The sequence below is a fragment of the Aythya ferina genome (assembly GCF_964211825.1).
Source record: "Aythya ferina genome assembly, chromosome: 2".
NCBI classification, from domain to species: domain Eukaryota; kingdom Metazoa; phylum Chordata; class Aves; order Anseriformes; family Anatidae; genus Aythya; species Aythya ferina.
The window spans coordinates 107,987,682-108,003,629 of record NC_140297.1 but is presented as its reverse complement, the minus strand read 5'-3'; the positions used below and the strand labels follow the sequence as shown (position 1 = coordinate 108,003,629).

At 36.3% G+C, this 15,948-nt stretch overlaps 1 protein-coding gene across 9 annotated transcripts in view; it reads left to right on the top strand.

Moving 5' to 3' along the window:
• The window catches only part of PTPRM (protein tyrosine phosphatase receptor type M), a 463,558-nt gene that overhangs the window by 246,859 nt on the left and 200,751 nt on the right, over window positions 1-15,948 (top strand). For all 9 annotated transcript variants that reach the window (XM_084510811.1, XM_084510807.1, XM_084510806.1 and 6 more), the window contains exons 9-11: window positions 2,927-3,036; window positions 7,463-7,664; window positions 12,232-12,334. In XM_084510811.1, the coding sequence (XP_084366937.1) occupies window positions 2,927-3,036; window positions 7,463-7,664; window positions 12,232-12,334 (415 nt within the window). The remainder of the gene's footprint in view (window positions 1-2,926; window positions 3,037-7,462; window positions 7,665-12,231; window positions 12,335-15,948) is intronic.

The window sequence follows — 15,948 nt, the reverse complement described above, 5'->3', positions numbered from 1 at the left end:
AGGTGATGGTCACAGTATTCTCGTGTAAGATTTTCTCCTGAGTGATATGCTCAACATTAAATACTTGTTCCTGAGTTGCAGTTTCAATTTCTCTAGCTTTGGGTGTCCATCCACTGGATGCTGTTAGTTGCTTATCCAGACAATGTCTTCTGTATGCATACATTCAAGTATGTAGATACTCTGTCTCCTCTTGTAATTTGAAGCTAAAATGAGGTTTTCAGGTCTCTTTTTCTTTTCAGAAATAACGTAAATTGTCAGTCTCTCTTTTTTTTCTGAAATGCGCACAGCAGAATTGACTAGTGTATCTCAGTAATGCTGCATGAAAGATGATAGCATACTTCTGAATCCTATGTGATATTATTGTGTCTATCCACACAGGCAATTTACTGCAGCATTGTTAGCTGCAACACCAAAATTCCTTGTTGAATTGGTCATGTGTCAGGAATCAGTACCACCTTTTCAGAACACTTGGCCACTTGGCACTAATGTATAGCCCCTTGGTGCCCGTTAGAAATGTGCCTTAGGCTTTTTGACCATGCTTTTATGCACCTTCAATTCTCTACTGTTTGAAAAAACCTTATCAAATGTCTGGGACTGCTTTGTATAGCAGATCCTTTTATGGATCCTTTCTCCTCCCATTTTTATCATCTACAGTCTGAACAGGGGTGGCTTTGTATTTTCTTCCAGATCAATGATAGACTTACTGAAAACATTCTGGAAAGATTTCTAGAAAAAAATCTTAAGCAGTGATGAGTTCCCCTTCTAATAAATACTTGAAGACTGTCATTTAAACCTATTAAATCATTTAATATATGCTGTAATGTTTTGTGTATTACTAATTTCTAATCAAAATATATGAGGGAATAAATTATACAATTTATGAATGTATAGTTGCTAATGCAACAGATTTGACCAAGCATAGCTAATATAAAAATTGTTTAATTGGAATTAATTTTGCTGTCATCCTCTAGTTTTGACTCAGTTCATTTGTAGAATGACAAAGTTAAAGATCTTACTGATATCTGTACCATTTATGGATTTTCTTTAAAATTTTATGTAGCATTTACTGATTCCTGGCCCTCTGGAACTTTACAGTATTCCAAGTTCCATATATGTATATGGAACATATTCATATATATGAATACCTGGGACAGTATTTTAATATTCTTTCCATAATATAAAACAGTTTTGAAATACTAAGCCTGAAAACCTATGATTCCGTTACTGTGATATTTTTGCAAGTACTAAAAAACTACCAGCTTTGTTGCATACTGTACATTTTTAGTACGGCACATAAATCTGAGTGTAGCGCAACAACAGGATGTGACCATAAGATCATTATAATTTTTCAAATCACATGATCATGTAGGTTGCAAGGGCCATATCCAGTTGTGTTTTGAGTATCTCCAGGGATGAATATCCTGCATCTAGGCAACCTCTTCCACTATTTGACCTCCTTCATGGCACTACTGCTTAGAGTTTATGGCATTCAGATAATTTTAGGAAGTTATGACAGTGTTTTGCTATTCTTCTAACTTATTCACACTATATTAAATTCCTTTAATTTGCACTTAACCCTATGCTTCCAAATGAGTTTGCTGGTTCTCTCCTACATGGAAGCAAGGCTTACTGCGTAGACTTAAGGTTGCTCTAAAGGCTTGGTTCTACTGACCCAGTTAGAACTGGTAAGCAAATTCAGAAGCTATCGCTGTGTCCTTGGAACTTTCCCTAGGCAGAGGATTTCCTATAAGGGACTCTGCAGAGCGATACAGAGATGTGCTTTTGAAGTCTCAAACCATTTCAACTCCCAGACAAGCAGCATAGAGGAATAGGAGGAGAACTGTGCTCTACCAGGCCTAGTAACAGGAAGGAGTCGCCATGTGTCTTGCTTATAGGTCTTCCTATTCTTTAGCTATATGGGTAAATCTCATAAAGGGGTCTGAGAAATTATAACAGCTGTTGCAGCAACTAGTTTCCAACTAGATTTTCACATGCACTTGATGTAAGTGCTAACCCATTAATGCCTTATGCTTTGTAACAGTCCTATGTGCATTCTTCAAGATTTTCTTTTTACTTCTAATGTCCCTAACTGTTCAGAGTTCATTCTCATAAATTAAGAATCTTTAAGAAAGATAAATAATGTCAGGTTTTCAGTTTGGCTGCATCACCATTACTGTATGTTCACCCTGTTGTAGGGCATCAGGCCTACAGTCAATGAGCATCACCATTGCAAAATGTGACTTGCCTTCCCAATCTAGCCATTCTAGTTCAGTAAGAAAATAATACCTTGTTACTTCAATGTTTGTCCATTTTCAGACATGACTGTTTAATATCTTCCAGTATAGAACAGTAACACTATTGGTAAGTGGGTATTACAAGTAGATTTTACTTACAAGAATTTATCCTTGAGACATTACCTAATTCCTTATAAAAAGTTGATCGTCCTTTTCTTTCATCAGTATTGTTTTACTGGAAAAACACAAGCCTTACTAGTTCCTTTTTATACTGAAGGTGACAAAGTTTCCTTAATGGCACTATCTTGTAAAAGAAATCATCCTCATTGCTAAGCTACCCTGGTCTTTGCTTCAGTCTTGGGGGAATAATAATAATAGTGAGTTCAGTTGTATGCAGTTGAGATGTTTAATTTAGAGAGATGGAGAAGTGGAGGTTTTATATATATATAAAACCTTTATATATATATAAAACATATACATAAGTATGTATATGTATATATGTGTGTGTGTGTATATAAATATATATATGAGATCTGTTTAACAAATTCCATGGAATATGAACTGTACCTCAACAGTGGATTGAGACATGATGGATGTACTGCTTTTATGCCTTGACATCACAAATACTACATTGTGTCTTCCTCTGAAACGTTTCTCAAAATAGCATTTTTTCCTTTTTTTTTATACATTAGTCCCAAGTGCTGTACCACTTGAATCCATTCAAGGGAGTACCTTCGAGGAGAAGATTTTTCTTCAGTGGAGAGAGCCAGCACAAACATATGGTGTGATTACTTTGTATGAGGTATCAAGCATTTTGTCATATTTTCACTTTCATGTATTGTATTGGTTTTTAGAAGTGCATAATTAATAATAAATTTAAAAAGATATATTTTTCCTAATTTCTGTAAATAGTCTTTTTGAATGTAGTAGCACTTACAAAGTAATAAAATCAGATGTGTAATCTAGGTGTGAATTACTGAAAGTCCCAAAAAGGTTCTGGGTTATCAGCTTTAAGAAAACTGCTAAATTTAGAATGATATGATACAGCATTCTGTCTAATAGTGTGGAACAAATATTTAAAACACTGAAAGGCAGATCTTACTGGTTGTTTTAAAAAAAGAGGAGACATAACAGTGGTGACAGTCAACATCACATTTAGGTGAGACTCATCACAGGAAGCCTATTGTAATAGCAACAAGCAGGCATAAATATTTTTTTTTTTTTAAATACAGCATTTTTTAATGCAAATTCAACAAAATTACATGTTGTTAGATGTCTAAAAATCGTTGCTTTTCCTTGTATGGAACCTCTGCCTGAATACCTTTTAGAAAAATTGACAAAAGACTGCACAGATTAAGCTGTCAGACAGTAATAACTGTTAAGCCTCTTACCTGACCTTACTACAAAATTGGTATTGGAATGCTTTGTTTAAAACAAAAACAAAAACAAAAACAGAACAACACCTAAATAAGGTATGGTGTAAGAGAAAAGTTAAATTGAATGCTAACCTATTGATACTGTTTTGAAAACTGTTTTATTGTAAGAATATAAAATGTTATAAAAAAGTATGGATTGATTTTTGATAAGGCTAACTACTTTCCAGCTAGTTCAACAGTTGCTTGTTTTGAAGGATCAGGGTGTTTTAGTTAATATATTAATGTTTTTATTGATGTTAGCCTTAACGTACATAGAAACACAGTGTCAAATCATCTTTCTGCTTATAAACGTGTGCATGTCGTTGCAGTGCTGAAAAGTATATGCAGTGTATACATGCAGCTCATTCTTAAATATGTGTGTATAACTTCATCAGCCGTAATGGGAGTTGCACAGGGATATTAAAGTGGGAAAAAATACCTTGGCCACACTTTCTAAGGTATTCAGGACAGCAAGTCCTTGAATATCAAAAGAATGTATCATTCCAACGGTGAAGAGAATATTGAAAAATATAAAATAAAATAAAACAAAATAAAATAAAATAATAATAAAATATAATACTGATATCTCCTTTTGATATTTATCTAGCACTTCTCAATGAAGAGGTGAAGGAAGCAAAGCAATCATTTAAAGCATAAACCTGGCTTCATTAATTTTTAAGTGACAGATACTAACAGTCTGATGCAACCAAGCTGTTTCATGTTCTGAAGATGTCAGCTCAGTCCAGTCAGGTGGCTGAACATGAGCAGATCCCTAGTCACTGAAGACTTGTTCGTCAATACTTTTTCTCCCTCATCTTTTGCTTAAAAGCTTAGAGTGTACCACAAAGTTTTCATAAATATGGCTGGCAAGCTGCCTCAAAGCCAACAAATACACACAATGAATCACAAGGGCATTTTACCTATTGGAAGTGTATACTCCAGGTGAAATATGAAAGTATACTTCAGGTATATTTTAGGTAACTGAACTGGCTCACAAGGCGAGATCCAGACAAGTTGGATGAGGTTTAGGTAGCTGTGTTTTATCAGTTAGTGTAGACTATCCATTTAAATCTCAGTAGGCCCCTCTTTGGCTGATCTTGGAGCTGTCAAGGTAATGCATCCAGCACAGCTCCATATCGCCCTGGCTTGACAAGGAGGGTGTCTAGCTCCTGCCTATGCCTTACAGCAAGCCAGAGCTTAAGCAAATAGTCATCTGAGCCCTCGTTGTGAGCACATCAGCAGTTTTGATGTAAAAAGTGTAGCTCACTGGGTGTGACAGAACTGCAAGTATGTAAGCCTGAGTCCAACCTAGGAGCAAGGCTGCCCTTTCCCAGGCAACCTCTTCAGCTGGTGGACATTTTTTAAAGGGTCAGCCCTAGGACTGCAGCAGCAGACACTTTATTTCAAAAGAGGTGTCTTATTTCCCACAGAGGAGGCTCAATCACACCTTTCTGTCTAGCATTTCTTAAGAACCTAACTTTCTGTGGTATTAAAAATCTCATTACTTAATCTGTTTTCTGCGCCCAGGCATATGTTTTTAGTGCCTGAAGTATATCTGGTGGGGAAAAACTTTTAAAGTATCAAGCATTAAAGTACTTATTGCTATTGTAAAATCAAGAGCAATTCCAATTACCAATTTTACCAATATTTATATGGAAAAAAAAAAAGGTTTTAGATGGAGAAATAACATAAAGCCTTTATCACCAATAAAAGTACACAGTTGTAGGAATAAAGGGATTTTTGTGCAAGATTGAATCCAAATTTGATAAAAATAGTCAACATTATATACTCAAAAATAGTGAGAAAATTATTTTTCTTCCCATTTTTCATCACTGCAGTGCTGAACTGGCATTAGCAATGGTAGCATTAAGAAATTACGTTTTTGTTACTTTTTTCAAAAAATAAAATAAAATAAAGGTAGGAATAGTCTTATAAGTAGGAGTAAAATAAAGAAACAGTGCAAGTTCATTTTAACCAGGCAAAACACTTCTTTTGTTCTGCATAGCCCCTGGGAGAACATATTTCTCTAGGGGACACCAGCCACTTAGCTATCTAGTAATTAAGCACTGTACAAAAATGTATAAGAATCTAAGGTAAGAATCTAAAAGACGTTTAGATGTAGAGCTCAGTGATATGATTTAGTGGAGGACTTGCTAGCGTTAGGTCAGAGGTTGGACTCGGTGATCTTGGAGGTCTCTTCCAACCTAGATGATTCTGTGATTCTGTAAGCTAAGCCTCTGACATCCAGGTTTCACTTTAAATAAATCTCACATGAGATAATAAAAAATCCAGTTAAGAATTATCAAAACATAGAACACAGAGTTAAATGGAGCTGCAAGAGTTCATTTAGTTCACATATCTGCTCCAAAACAGGATCAAGTTTATACAAAACGTGGCTGCCATGTAGTTGTCTAACCAGCCTTTTAAAATCTTCAAAAGCTATATGGCCCACTCTCCCTCAAGCAGACAGAACAACTTTTACCATCAGAAAAGGGGATTCTATTAGGAAATGTGTATTTGGGGGGTGGGCAGGAGGGAAGAGGCAAATTGGGCAAATTAATTTCATTTTGATAAAAATTAATTTATTTGGTAGTTTCATCTATTTTTTCTTAGAATTGGAAGGGTTGGTTGAGTGTTTTTCAACATAATTTCAGTTCAGTTTATGGATGAAGAATTGCAGAAGATCTGCCTATGTCAAGCAAAAAAATGTCAGAGTTTATCCAGATGGCATCAAAGGGCTTTATTACTTATTTTCAGTACTTCATTGTTGTTATATTTAGTGTCTCATTTAGGAACCAATTTTCATTGTCAGAGTTTTTAGGAAACTGCAGCTGTTAAAGGTGTATAATGCCAACACTTGCATGCTTCTAAGTTTTGTTTTGTGTATCTTCTTAATTAGAATGATATAGTATATAGCAAAAAGAATGTCAATTATCACTTTAAATAATAACGATGTTGAATTTATACATATTCACATGCAAATGAAACTTTATAAGTAAAAAGGAGGGATGAATCATTTTTAATTTTTTAATGGATTTTTTATTTCTAAGTTCTCATTACAGTGCATGGAAATTAGTAATTAATATAAAAATCTGGATCAAGTTTTGCTGTGAACTTATATTAACATTTCTAATGAAAACTAAAAATACTGTTTGAATCAAAGAAGGAACCGAGGATACAGTATACATTTTGCATATATTAACATTTTATCTCCCATTTCCTCCAAAGGAGAATCTGACCTAGGTACAAGATAATGACCTGAAAATTTCCAAATTAGCAATTACAATATCTAAGCTTTAGACTAAAATATAAGCTCTACCCACTTCCTGAAAATTTTGCCTTAAGCTACCCTTATCATCTTCTAAGGATAATCTTATTTAGAGCAAAGTGCAATTACAGTCAAGTCAGCTAGAACCGGAGGCCGCCCCTTTTGTTATTTGTTTATGCGTTTCTACTGGTTTTTGGTTTTTGGTTTTGTTGTTGTTGCTGATCAAAACCAACAGTAAGATGAATTCAAAAAATGACATTGTTAAAGCCAGCATCTTGAAGGAATTAATGTAAGCCTGAACCCATCCTTTAGAGTTGTAATCTAGCTGCCTCTAAGTCTCTGTATCTATAAAAGTAATAACTCGTACCAGTTACGGCTGAGTTTCCGTGTTCCTTCATGGGATTCAGGATTTGAAGAGTATAAGAGAGTAAGATAGCTTATCATAAAATGTCTGACAGCGCATACATCAGAAGGGTTTACTGGATAAAGATGCAATCTTTGTCCATCTGCTCAAGACAGTTTATAACTTTCTTATTCTTTTGCAGATCACCTACAAAGCAGTCAGTTCCTTTGACCCAGAAATAGATCTATCCAATCAAAGTGGACGAGTCTCAAAGCTAGGAAATGAAACACACTACCTCTTTTTTGGACTGTATCCTGGCACTACCTACTCTTTTACCATCAGAGCCAGCACAGCTAAAGGTTTTGGACCTCCAATCACAAATCAATTCACCACAAAAATATCAGGTATTTGTTTAAAGAGTATTATTGTTTGCTTACAATATAATGACACAGGTAATTCTTTCATTGCTTATTTCTTCTTCAGGATTTTACAAGCAGCAAATTGAAAAAACAGTAAAATAAGTGTTTATCCTTGAAGATGCAAAAGTAACACACCTGAAAAACTTCCAAGTGCTTAAATATCTGCTAGTACTTTGAAATTCCTATTCACAGCTGTAACTTACCACCCAAGATACCCTATGAATTATGTGCCTACAGTCAGTGCCAGTTCCTATTGCAACGTTTAGCGTAGGGTTTTTGGGGACATGAGGATGAGGGTTCCATTCAGAGTTTATTCAGCCTTGACACGATTCTAAATTAGCACAGTAACAGTGCTGGAAAATCTCTTTAATGAGCCATGAACAATTGAGAGTAGAACAGAAATACTGTATGTCTAACGCTCTCTTAGAAAGTGCAGCTGACTGCCAGCCAGCATACGTCCTAGCAGGCGTGTGGACTGAAGTGGATATGAAACTGTATTAGACAAGAACATCAGGAGTAGTGGTTTTCAGACACGAGCAGCATGACTCTGTCACTTCTGCAGATCCATGAACAATATTTTAAAGCCCTCCCAGAGGCAGAGGAACACTTTATTTCTCTAGCTGATGGGTTGCAATACCATTACATACTCTAAAATGCTTATGTAATTGATGACAAAATGTTTTGCAAAGTTACAGTTGAAATCCCTTTCCTCTTAACTTCTCTACAGTCTTCTTGGGAATTAAACTGACAGTTGAACTATGGCTCTTTGGTAATGTTTAAAGAAAATTGCCTGATCTATTTGTGGTCAAATTTGCTTTTCAGAAAGGATAAGGGAAAGCATTTGGATACAAAATGTTCTTTCTTTTTACTCTCTTTCTGTATACTTTTCCCAATCAGTCGTTTTCTGTCCTCATTGGAATTAAAAATAACTGTTAATCGGGGCAATTACTTTTTATTATAGGAAAGGACAGTTAATGTCAGGTGGGAATTATTGACTGTAGACTGTAGAGAAAAAAAGAAAAGATAGCAGGTGATAGTTTTCAAATTAGAAAATTATTCTTAGAAGAGTGCATAAACACTGGTTAGTAAAGATGGGGCTCATTCTCCATCACTTTTCTCACACTGAGCAAAACCATTTTCTGTCAGAAAGTAAATTCTGACATAAGAAGACTTGATATGAGTTAGGATGGCAGAATCAGGCCTTATTAGAATGAGGACAGGGGGAGTGTGATGAGGATAGAGGAGAGTCTGGGCATTTGGGAGCAGTGCTGTGGTTTAAATTGTCGTTCTTTTCTAAATTTGGTTTGTCCCCAACTGAAACTCATTAGTGTGAATGGACATGCTTGAAATGAGACAAACCTCCAAGCAACCATCTGGTGAGGTTCTGCAAGCTGTCTTGCCTGCACCCCACTCTCTCATTACTTCATGTTAGTTACTGTGCTAACAGGGATGCTTAAGACTTGTCCTTGGGTAGTTAAGGCCAGTCTCTTGATGAATTTTAAATAGAAGCAGAATACATGCATTTCTTAGTATCCTTGAAAAATCATAACTGAAATTTTAGCTGTTGAGTATGGTGTCCTTTTTGCAGCGCTATAGGCCTGTATTGTCACTGTCTCACATATGAGGCTTTGAGGCTCTGGATGTGGCCTCTGTTCTCCATTTTGAAGAGATGTGAAATGAAAATGCTGAACATTTATGGATAAAAAGTTTCACAGAACCTTTTTAGAACATATGAGGTGGCAACAGTACATTCTGACCAATTTCTAAATTGAGTCATTGCAACTTGAGTCATTTTAATTTGTCTGGCTCTAGACTGCATTTTCCTAGTCTTAATTTCCTGTCTTAAGTTGATGAGTAGTACTATTCTGTACTGTAAATAGTTGCCATGTTTCATTCTACAGTTGTGTGATTGGCATTGATGGATGAAATGATCTCTATGTAAATAAGCATTACTAAAAGCAGAGCTAGTAGCCATGCCTTCTATCAAAATTGATGGGCACTGTACTGGAAGACACTGTTTTCTGTTGCATATAACTTCATGAAAAGACAGGCTGAAATTTTTTTATGCTGCTTTTCTCACCCAGAAGAATTTCATCCATTTCAGGAACATGGCTGACATACTGAAAAGTTATTGTGACCAACACATTACTGAAGTGTTTTCAAACAGGGGTTTGAATATTTAGCGAGAAGACAGACATTAATCTGAGCCATCACTCTGAAAATCTTTCCAGATTTGAGCAAACTATAAATGTTACAATTTGCACACAAACTGTGGAAACTTGACAGAGCTGAGCAGCTTGAGATGCCATCCTCACTAAATAGATTCAGGCTCTCTGAGCTTAAAGAGTCTTGCCTGTGCGTGCATCAACTCAGTGTGGCCCACCACAGATACATAGCCTCTAAAATCTTTACCTTTTACCGGGTCTGACATTTCTGCTGCTGAAGACCAGGGTGAGCAGTTGCAAAAAAAATGCAAACAGGAAGAATATCTCCTTCTTTCTCTATTAATAAGCCCCTTCTTCATTTGTGCACAATGTGGAAGAGGAAGAATACTAACCTAGACAGAAAAAAAGGAAAAGAATAGATGTTGCCCAAGTATCCGTGGAGGGAAGAAGTAGCCAAGAGTCAAAGGTGGGACTCATACAACCACAGCTCATAGCCTAGGCTGATGAATATCAATGAAAAACGATGACGATGTTAGTGGTTTCACAGCAGACTGAAGAGCTGTGGACAAAAACATTCATGCAATCCTTACGTAGATGTATAGGGAAATAAGGATAAAGGCAAGAGAAGTTTATATACATCTTTCAAGTAGGTGCAGGTAATAGTGGGGAGGTGCAAAGGATGGGAATATACACTTTAAAGAGAGAGACTCACGTTGCTGGAGCTATTTAATCTGCTAGAAGAGCTTAAGAATTGATACAACTAGCTAACAAGTCAAGGGAGATGCTTCTCCTCCTCTACTCTGCTCTTCTGAGACCCCACCTGGAGTGCTGCATGCAGCTCTGGGGCCCCCAACACAAGAAGGACATGGACCTGTTGGAGAAAGTCCAGAGGAGAGCCACAAGGATGATCAGAGGGCTGGAGCACCTCTCCCATGAAGAGAGGCTGAGGGAATTGGTGTTCAGTCTGGAGAAGAGAAGGCTCCGGGGTGACATTATTGCGGCCTTGCAGCACCTAAACGGGACCTCCAAGAAAGCTGGAGAGGGAATCATTATCAGGGACTGTAGCGACTGGACACAGGGTAAAGGTTTTAAACTAAAAGAGGGTATGTTTAGATTAGATATAAGGAAGAAATTCTTCACTCAAAGGTGGTGAGGCACTGGCAGAGGTTGCCCAGAGAAGCTGTGGATGCCCCATCCCTGTAGGTGCTCAAGGCCAGGCTGGATGGGGCTTTGGGCAACCTGGTCTGGTGGGAGGTGTCCCTGCTCATGGCAGGGGGGGTTGGAACTGGGTGGTCTTTAGGATCCCTTCCAACCCAAACTTTTCTATGATTCTATGATACTGTCTGTATGCAGAGTACAACGTACTCTGAGTAACTAAATCACTGTGGTACACAAAGTGTCCAGCATCTGGAAGATGAAGCTAAATGAATTCAAATGCCAAATAAATTTTCATGTTCAACAATGAGTATAATTAGCCATTGGGAGAACCCAGAACTAAAGAAAAGATCTTCTCTCATCAAAAATATATTTTCTGCTCAAGCAGGAATTAATTTAGGGAAGTTCATTGTCCTGCATTATTCCTGTGGTCAAAAAAAGGTTATTGCAATGATCACTTTGTGCTTCAGTAGCCTTTAAATCTATTAATTGTGTATCATCATTAATAAGGGGACAATAAGGATACAACAAACTGCTAAACAAGCAATTAACTGAGCAGCCTTCCATTCAATATAATGATAAAAATGCAAGTAGGTGATAGCATTGAAAAAAGTAACAACAGTAAAAGACAGTAACTGAGGCATCATTTATTTTAATCACAGCTGTAATTCCTTAATGAAGACACAGTTTGCAATAGTGCCATTAAGTGTGGCTTCAAACTATGATAAGTTCTCATGGTGATAATCCTTTTTGATTATTGTAAATGATTCCTGTGGTGGACAATAGGCCTGTGACAGCTACAGCTCTACTTAAAATTGCAGAAATGACAAGTTCTGAGAGCATAGCCTAATACCACAAACACACTGAGGAAGCTGGGCTCACAGTTTCAAAAGCTATAGCCACTCTGGCATGCACATTTGCAGATGCTCTTCTTGAAATAATTTAAATTTTCATTTCTAAGTCAGGGACTTTCAGTACTTTGTGAAAACTTATCCTTATTAGGAACTGTTGGCTATCTTGGAATTGACAGTGAGCTAGGATTTCTTTAATTTCTTCACTGAAGTTGTTTAAAAGTTATCTCATATTTGTAACTGAAAGCACGTTAGACCTATAATATTGTCTTTATATTTGCAGGAGTCTTTAGAATTAAATATTCAAATGAAGATACAGCTCCTGAAAGAAGAAATACAGGACTAATGATTATTTTTGCCTCTTTTCTTTTCTTATTCTAGCACCCTCTATGCCACCATATGAACTCGAAACACCTTTGAATCAAACTGACAGCACTGTGACAGTCTTGCTGAAACCTGCACAGAGCAGAGGCGCTCCTGTCAGGTACTGGGGGAAAAATCTTTATAAAATTAAAACCAAATTGATTAATTTCTTGAACATGTATTCTGGGGATTTTCTACACAGCAATCAGTGTCTAAATTCATGTCTGTATTAGCTCTAATTAAATTAAATAACTGAAGAAAATGAAAGTGCTTTGATGTTGAGTGTTCGTGTATTGTTTAAAGGATTTGATCCAGATGCAAGTGGCTTGTTCTTTGAAGATAAGGAACAAAGCCATAGTTCTGTTGTGTGGGTGGCTTCTTTAAGGTAATTGCTTACTGCAGTGTTATAAGTTCAAGGGCATATCACATTTTCTATGCTGAGCTACTGTCTGTAATATTCTCTCTTCTTGTTTACTTCACAGATTTAAGATAATCAGCTCTTAGTAAGTTAGCCAATTTAAAAAATATGTACTGTAACATTCATGAAGTATTTACTTTTAATTGACCATGAAAGCAGAAGTAGGGGACAAAAAAAGAGAAAACCAGTAGCGTAGGTTCTTCAGTGTTATATAGTGTCTGCTAATGAATTTCCAATTTGCAGTGGTTTATATCACAGTTTCACACCTATTGTAGTAAAAGATGCCTGCTTTTCAGTGAAGAAAACAGAGGATTAGATTATTTTGAATGATAACAAATAATGAGCTTAATACTCTGAAGAGAAGAAAATACAGATGAGTGACATACATTTTTTTCAGAGGTTTAAGATGCTTTTCCTTTTGACTAACCATGGAGCCTCAGTAATGGTCAATCCTGTTGTTACTATTGGGAAATGTTTCCAGCTGTAGTGAATGATTATCAGTTATTTCCATCCTGCTGCTGAGGTTTTGGTAATTTCTGTTAGCGTGGGAAATACAGATCTGTTATATATACATAAAATAACATTTTTGAAGCATTTCATCAGAATATTCCATTTTAAATTTTTTTTGTATTATGCAATATTCATCATTGCACTATATATTACATGTTTGCATAGGTGAATGTATGTATGTCTGAATTTAGGAAATGTCATACTGTTGGTCATTCAGACAACTTTTTAAAAGGAAAATATAACACTTTCAGGAAGTCTGAACACGTTGAGAAAAAGAACAGAAAGCAATTAAAACAGATACAGTGAAACTGTTTGATTTAGCAAATTAGATTATAAACAGAACGCTTTGATATTTGTCTTCCTTTACCTCCTAAAACGTGGTATAGTCTTTCTGCATTCAGGCATCTGGATCAAAATAATACTGTTTAGACTCGTTTTGCTTTAAACACAAACATATAGGACCATAAATAAAAAACAGTTTAATTCCTTCAAACTGCATCGTGAACTAAATATGATTGACTCCTATAGCAGTAGTGACACATCAGAAGCTTCACTGACAACAGAAAGAAGCTATTAGGAGATTAAAGTACACCAAATAAGGGGATGAGTGGTTAAGAAAATAAGAAGAGGGATTTAAAGTAACATGAAGATTTAGAATTGACAGAAACAGATGAACACAGCAGCAAATTTGCTGAGGTCCTTTGCAACAGGTCTTAAATGAAAGCTGACTGCAAACTCTTAATGTAAATAATTCGTGAAGCAGAGAATGAAAACTAAAGTAGGAATTTCTCAATACTTTTAACATTTTATTGTGCATTAGACTCTCAAGTATATTGTCATTGCATAGCTTGCAGAACACATTCTGCATATGGATGTTATCATCTTAATCTATATTCATTGGGTGTTAAAAGTTTAGTCATACTTCATTTATGCACATCACTAAGAATGATGCCTTGTGTATTGATTCTGCTACAAGCACCAGCTTGGTTAATGCAGGTTTTTGAAACTGCACTAAACTTGCAGTGTAAATGATTGTTGTTGTTTTATTGATCAGCACGTCAGCCATGTCACATAAAATTCTTTAATTCCTGAGATGGATAAGGAGTGCACAAATTCTGCCATTCAAGGCAATGAAGCTAATACCTGAGGTCACTTGGTATTGCAGCTTTTTTTTTTTTTTTTCTATTTTTCTTTCCTGTGATTAAATTCTTTAATGAAATATGAAAAATCCTGATATCTCCTAACTTATTTAGAATCCTCTCACAACCACCACAACATAAAAGGAGAGAAAGGGCAATGCTGCTTGTTTAAATGTTGCTTCAAAAAACAGACTTTATAGAAATGTTCAGGAAGCTCTGTTTACAATGATAAAGTACACATTAATCATGAAGGCCAAATGGCATTCCAGGTTGTTTTAGACTTTGTAAGACTGGACATGATTAAAATCTATTTTGTCAGAGTTTTAATACAACAAATACTGCTTGCTTTGTCTTCAATTTCAGGTCTTACGGCAGTTGCTGTGTTTATTTCAAGGAGATTATTTTGGAATTATGTATGTTTAAAGCAGTAGTGCATTCAGTAATGATGAATATATGTATTTACTTAACAGTTGGCCAAGCTATTCTGATTTCTAGAATGATTTTAATTTGCAAGGCTTTTTTTTTTATTTAATTTAATACGATGTCTCTTTGAAAATTGCATAATATATATGTAATTGCGGATTTTTTCTTCCAGAGGTACGTGTATATGAGTCAGTAAAATTCTAAATAATTTGCATAAAAATCATACAACTGTGAATATTTTTATATAAGGGCTATTGAACATATGTTGAGGTACTCACACTTCCATGGCAATATCATTTCTACCTTTCACTTCTCCAGTGCAAATTAGCCTAAAGTTTGAAAGATCCTGTGGCCAGATCTTCTGCAGGTCCATAGATTGGTCAGTTCCAGTTGCTTCAACTAAGGAATGTTAATGTATTGCAAAGATCTGGCTCATACACGGGAATGAAAAATGTAATGCTCAATGACTGCATGCATTTAGTGTTATTTATGTATTCATCTATGTTAGGAAGAGCTTTAGACTGTTTGCTGCATTCCATTATAAAAGGTTCTTGTGACCTTCTCTGGAAAAGTTTTCCTGCAAGCTTTTAGCATCAGCGGCAGAAGCAAGTTTTCTTTGTCACATAAATTTCCATTCGGTCTTGCCTCGATAAAGGTTGAGTGTTTCCACTTCTTTTATCTGACTAGCATAATCAGCAAAATGCTGTCACCATACCACCCTCCTCCTGCTATTCAGAGCCACATCCTTAAAATGCTGTAAGTGTAAATATCCCAAAGATTTCGTCCCAGATAATACCAGAAACACCTGGTGATAGCAAGTCCTCTGGGAACAGCACACTGGGGGAAGGAGCAAGAAGGATAAAAGACAAGGCAAGGCCATCCAGGCTCTGCTCTGCCTTCTGGTCTTTGGTGAGTTTGTGGATAGCACTTGACCTTTCTCACCTTACAGTGCAGAGCTTCTGTGAGCAGGATTTGCCCTGTAAAACTCTTCCAATCAATGTCCCATTTAGGCACTCCTTCTGGTCTTATAGACACCACAAACACCTGGGACCTTCCTCTTCCAGCCAGGAGTAAAAGAAGTAACCAAACAGAGCTAATCAAATCAGCTAACCACATCCTCGATGCCATACATGGCATTTTGCATGCCAGAGTATTTTTTGCACAGACTGAGGTCAGTCAAAGGAACCCATATGCAGATAAACTGAATCATGTGAGTTGAGATTGTGCTAAAGTGAAGGCAGTCTT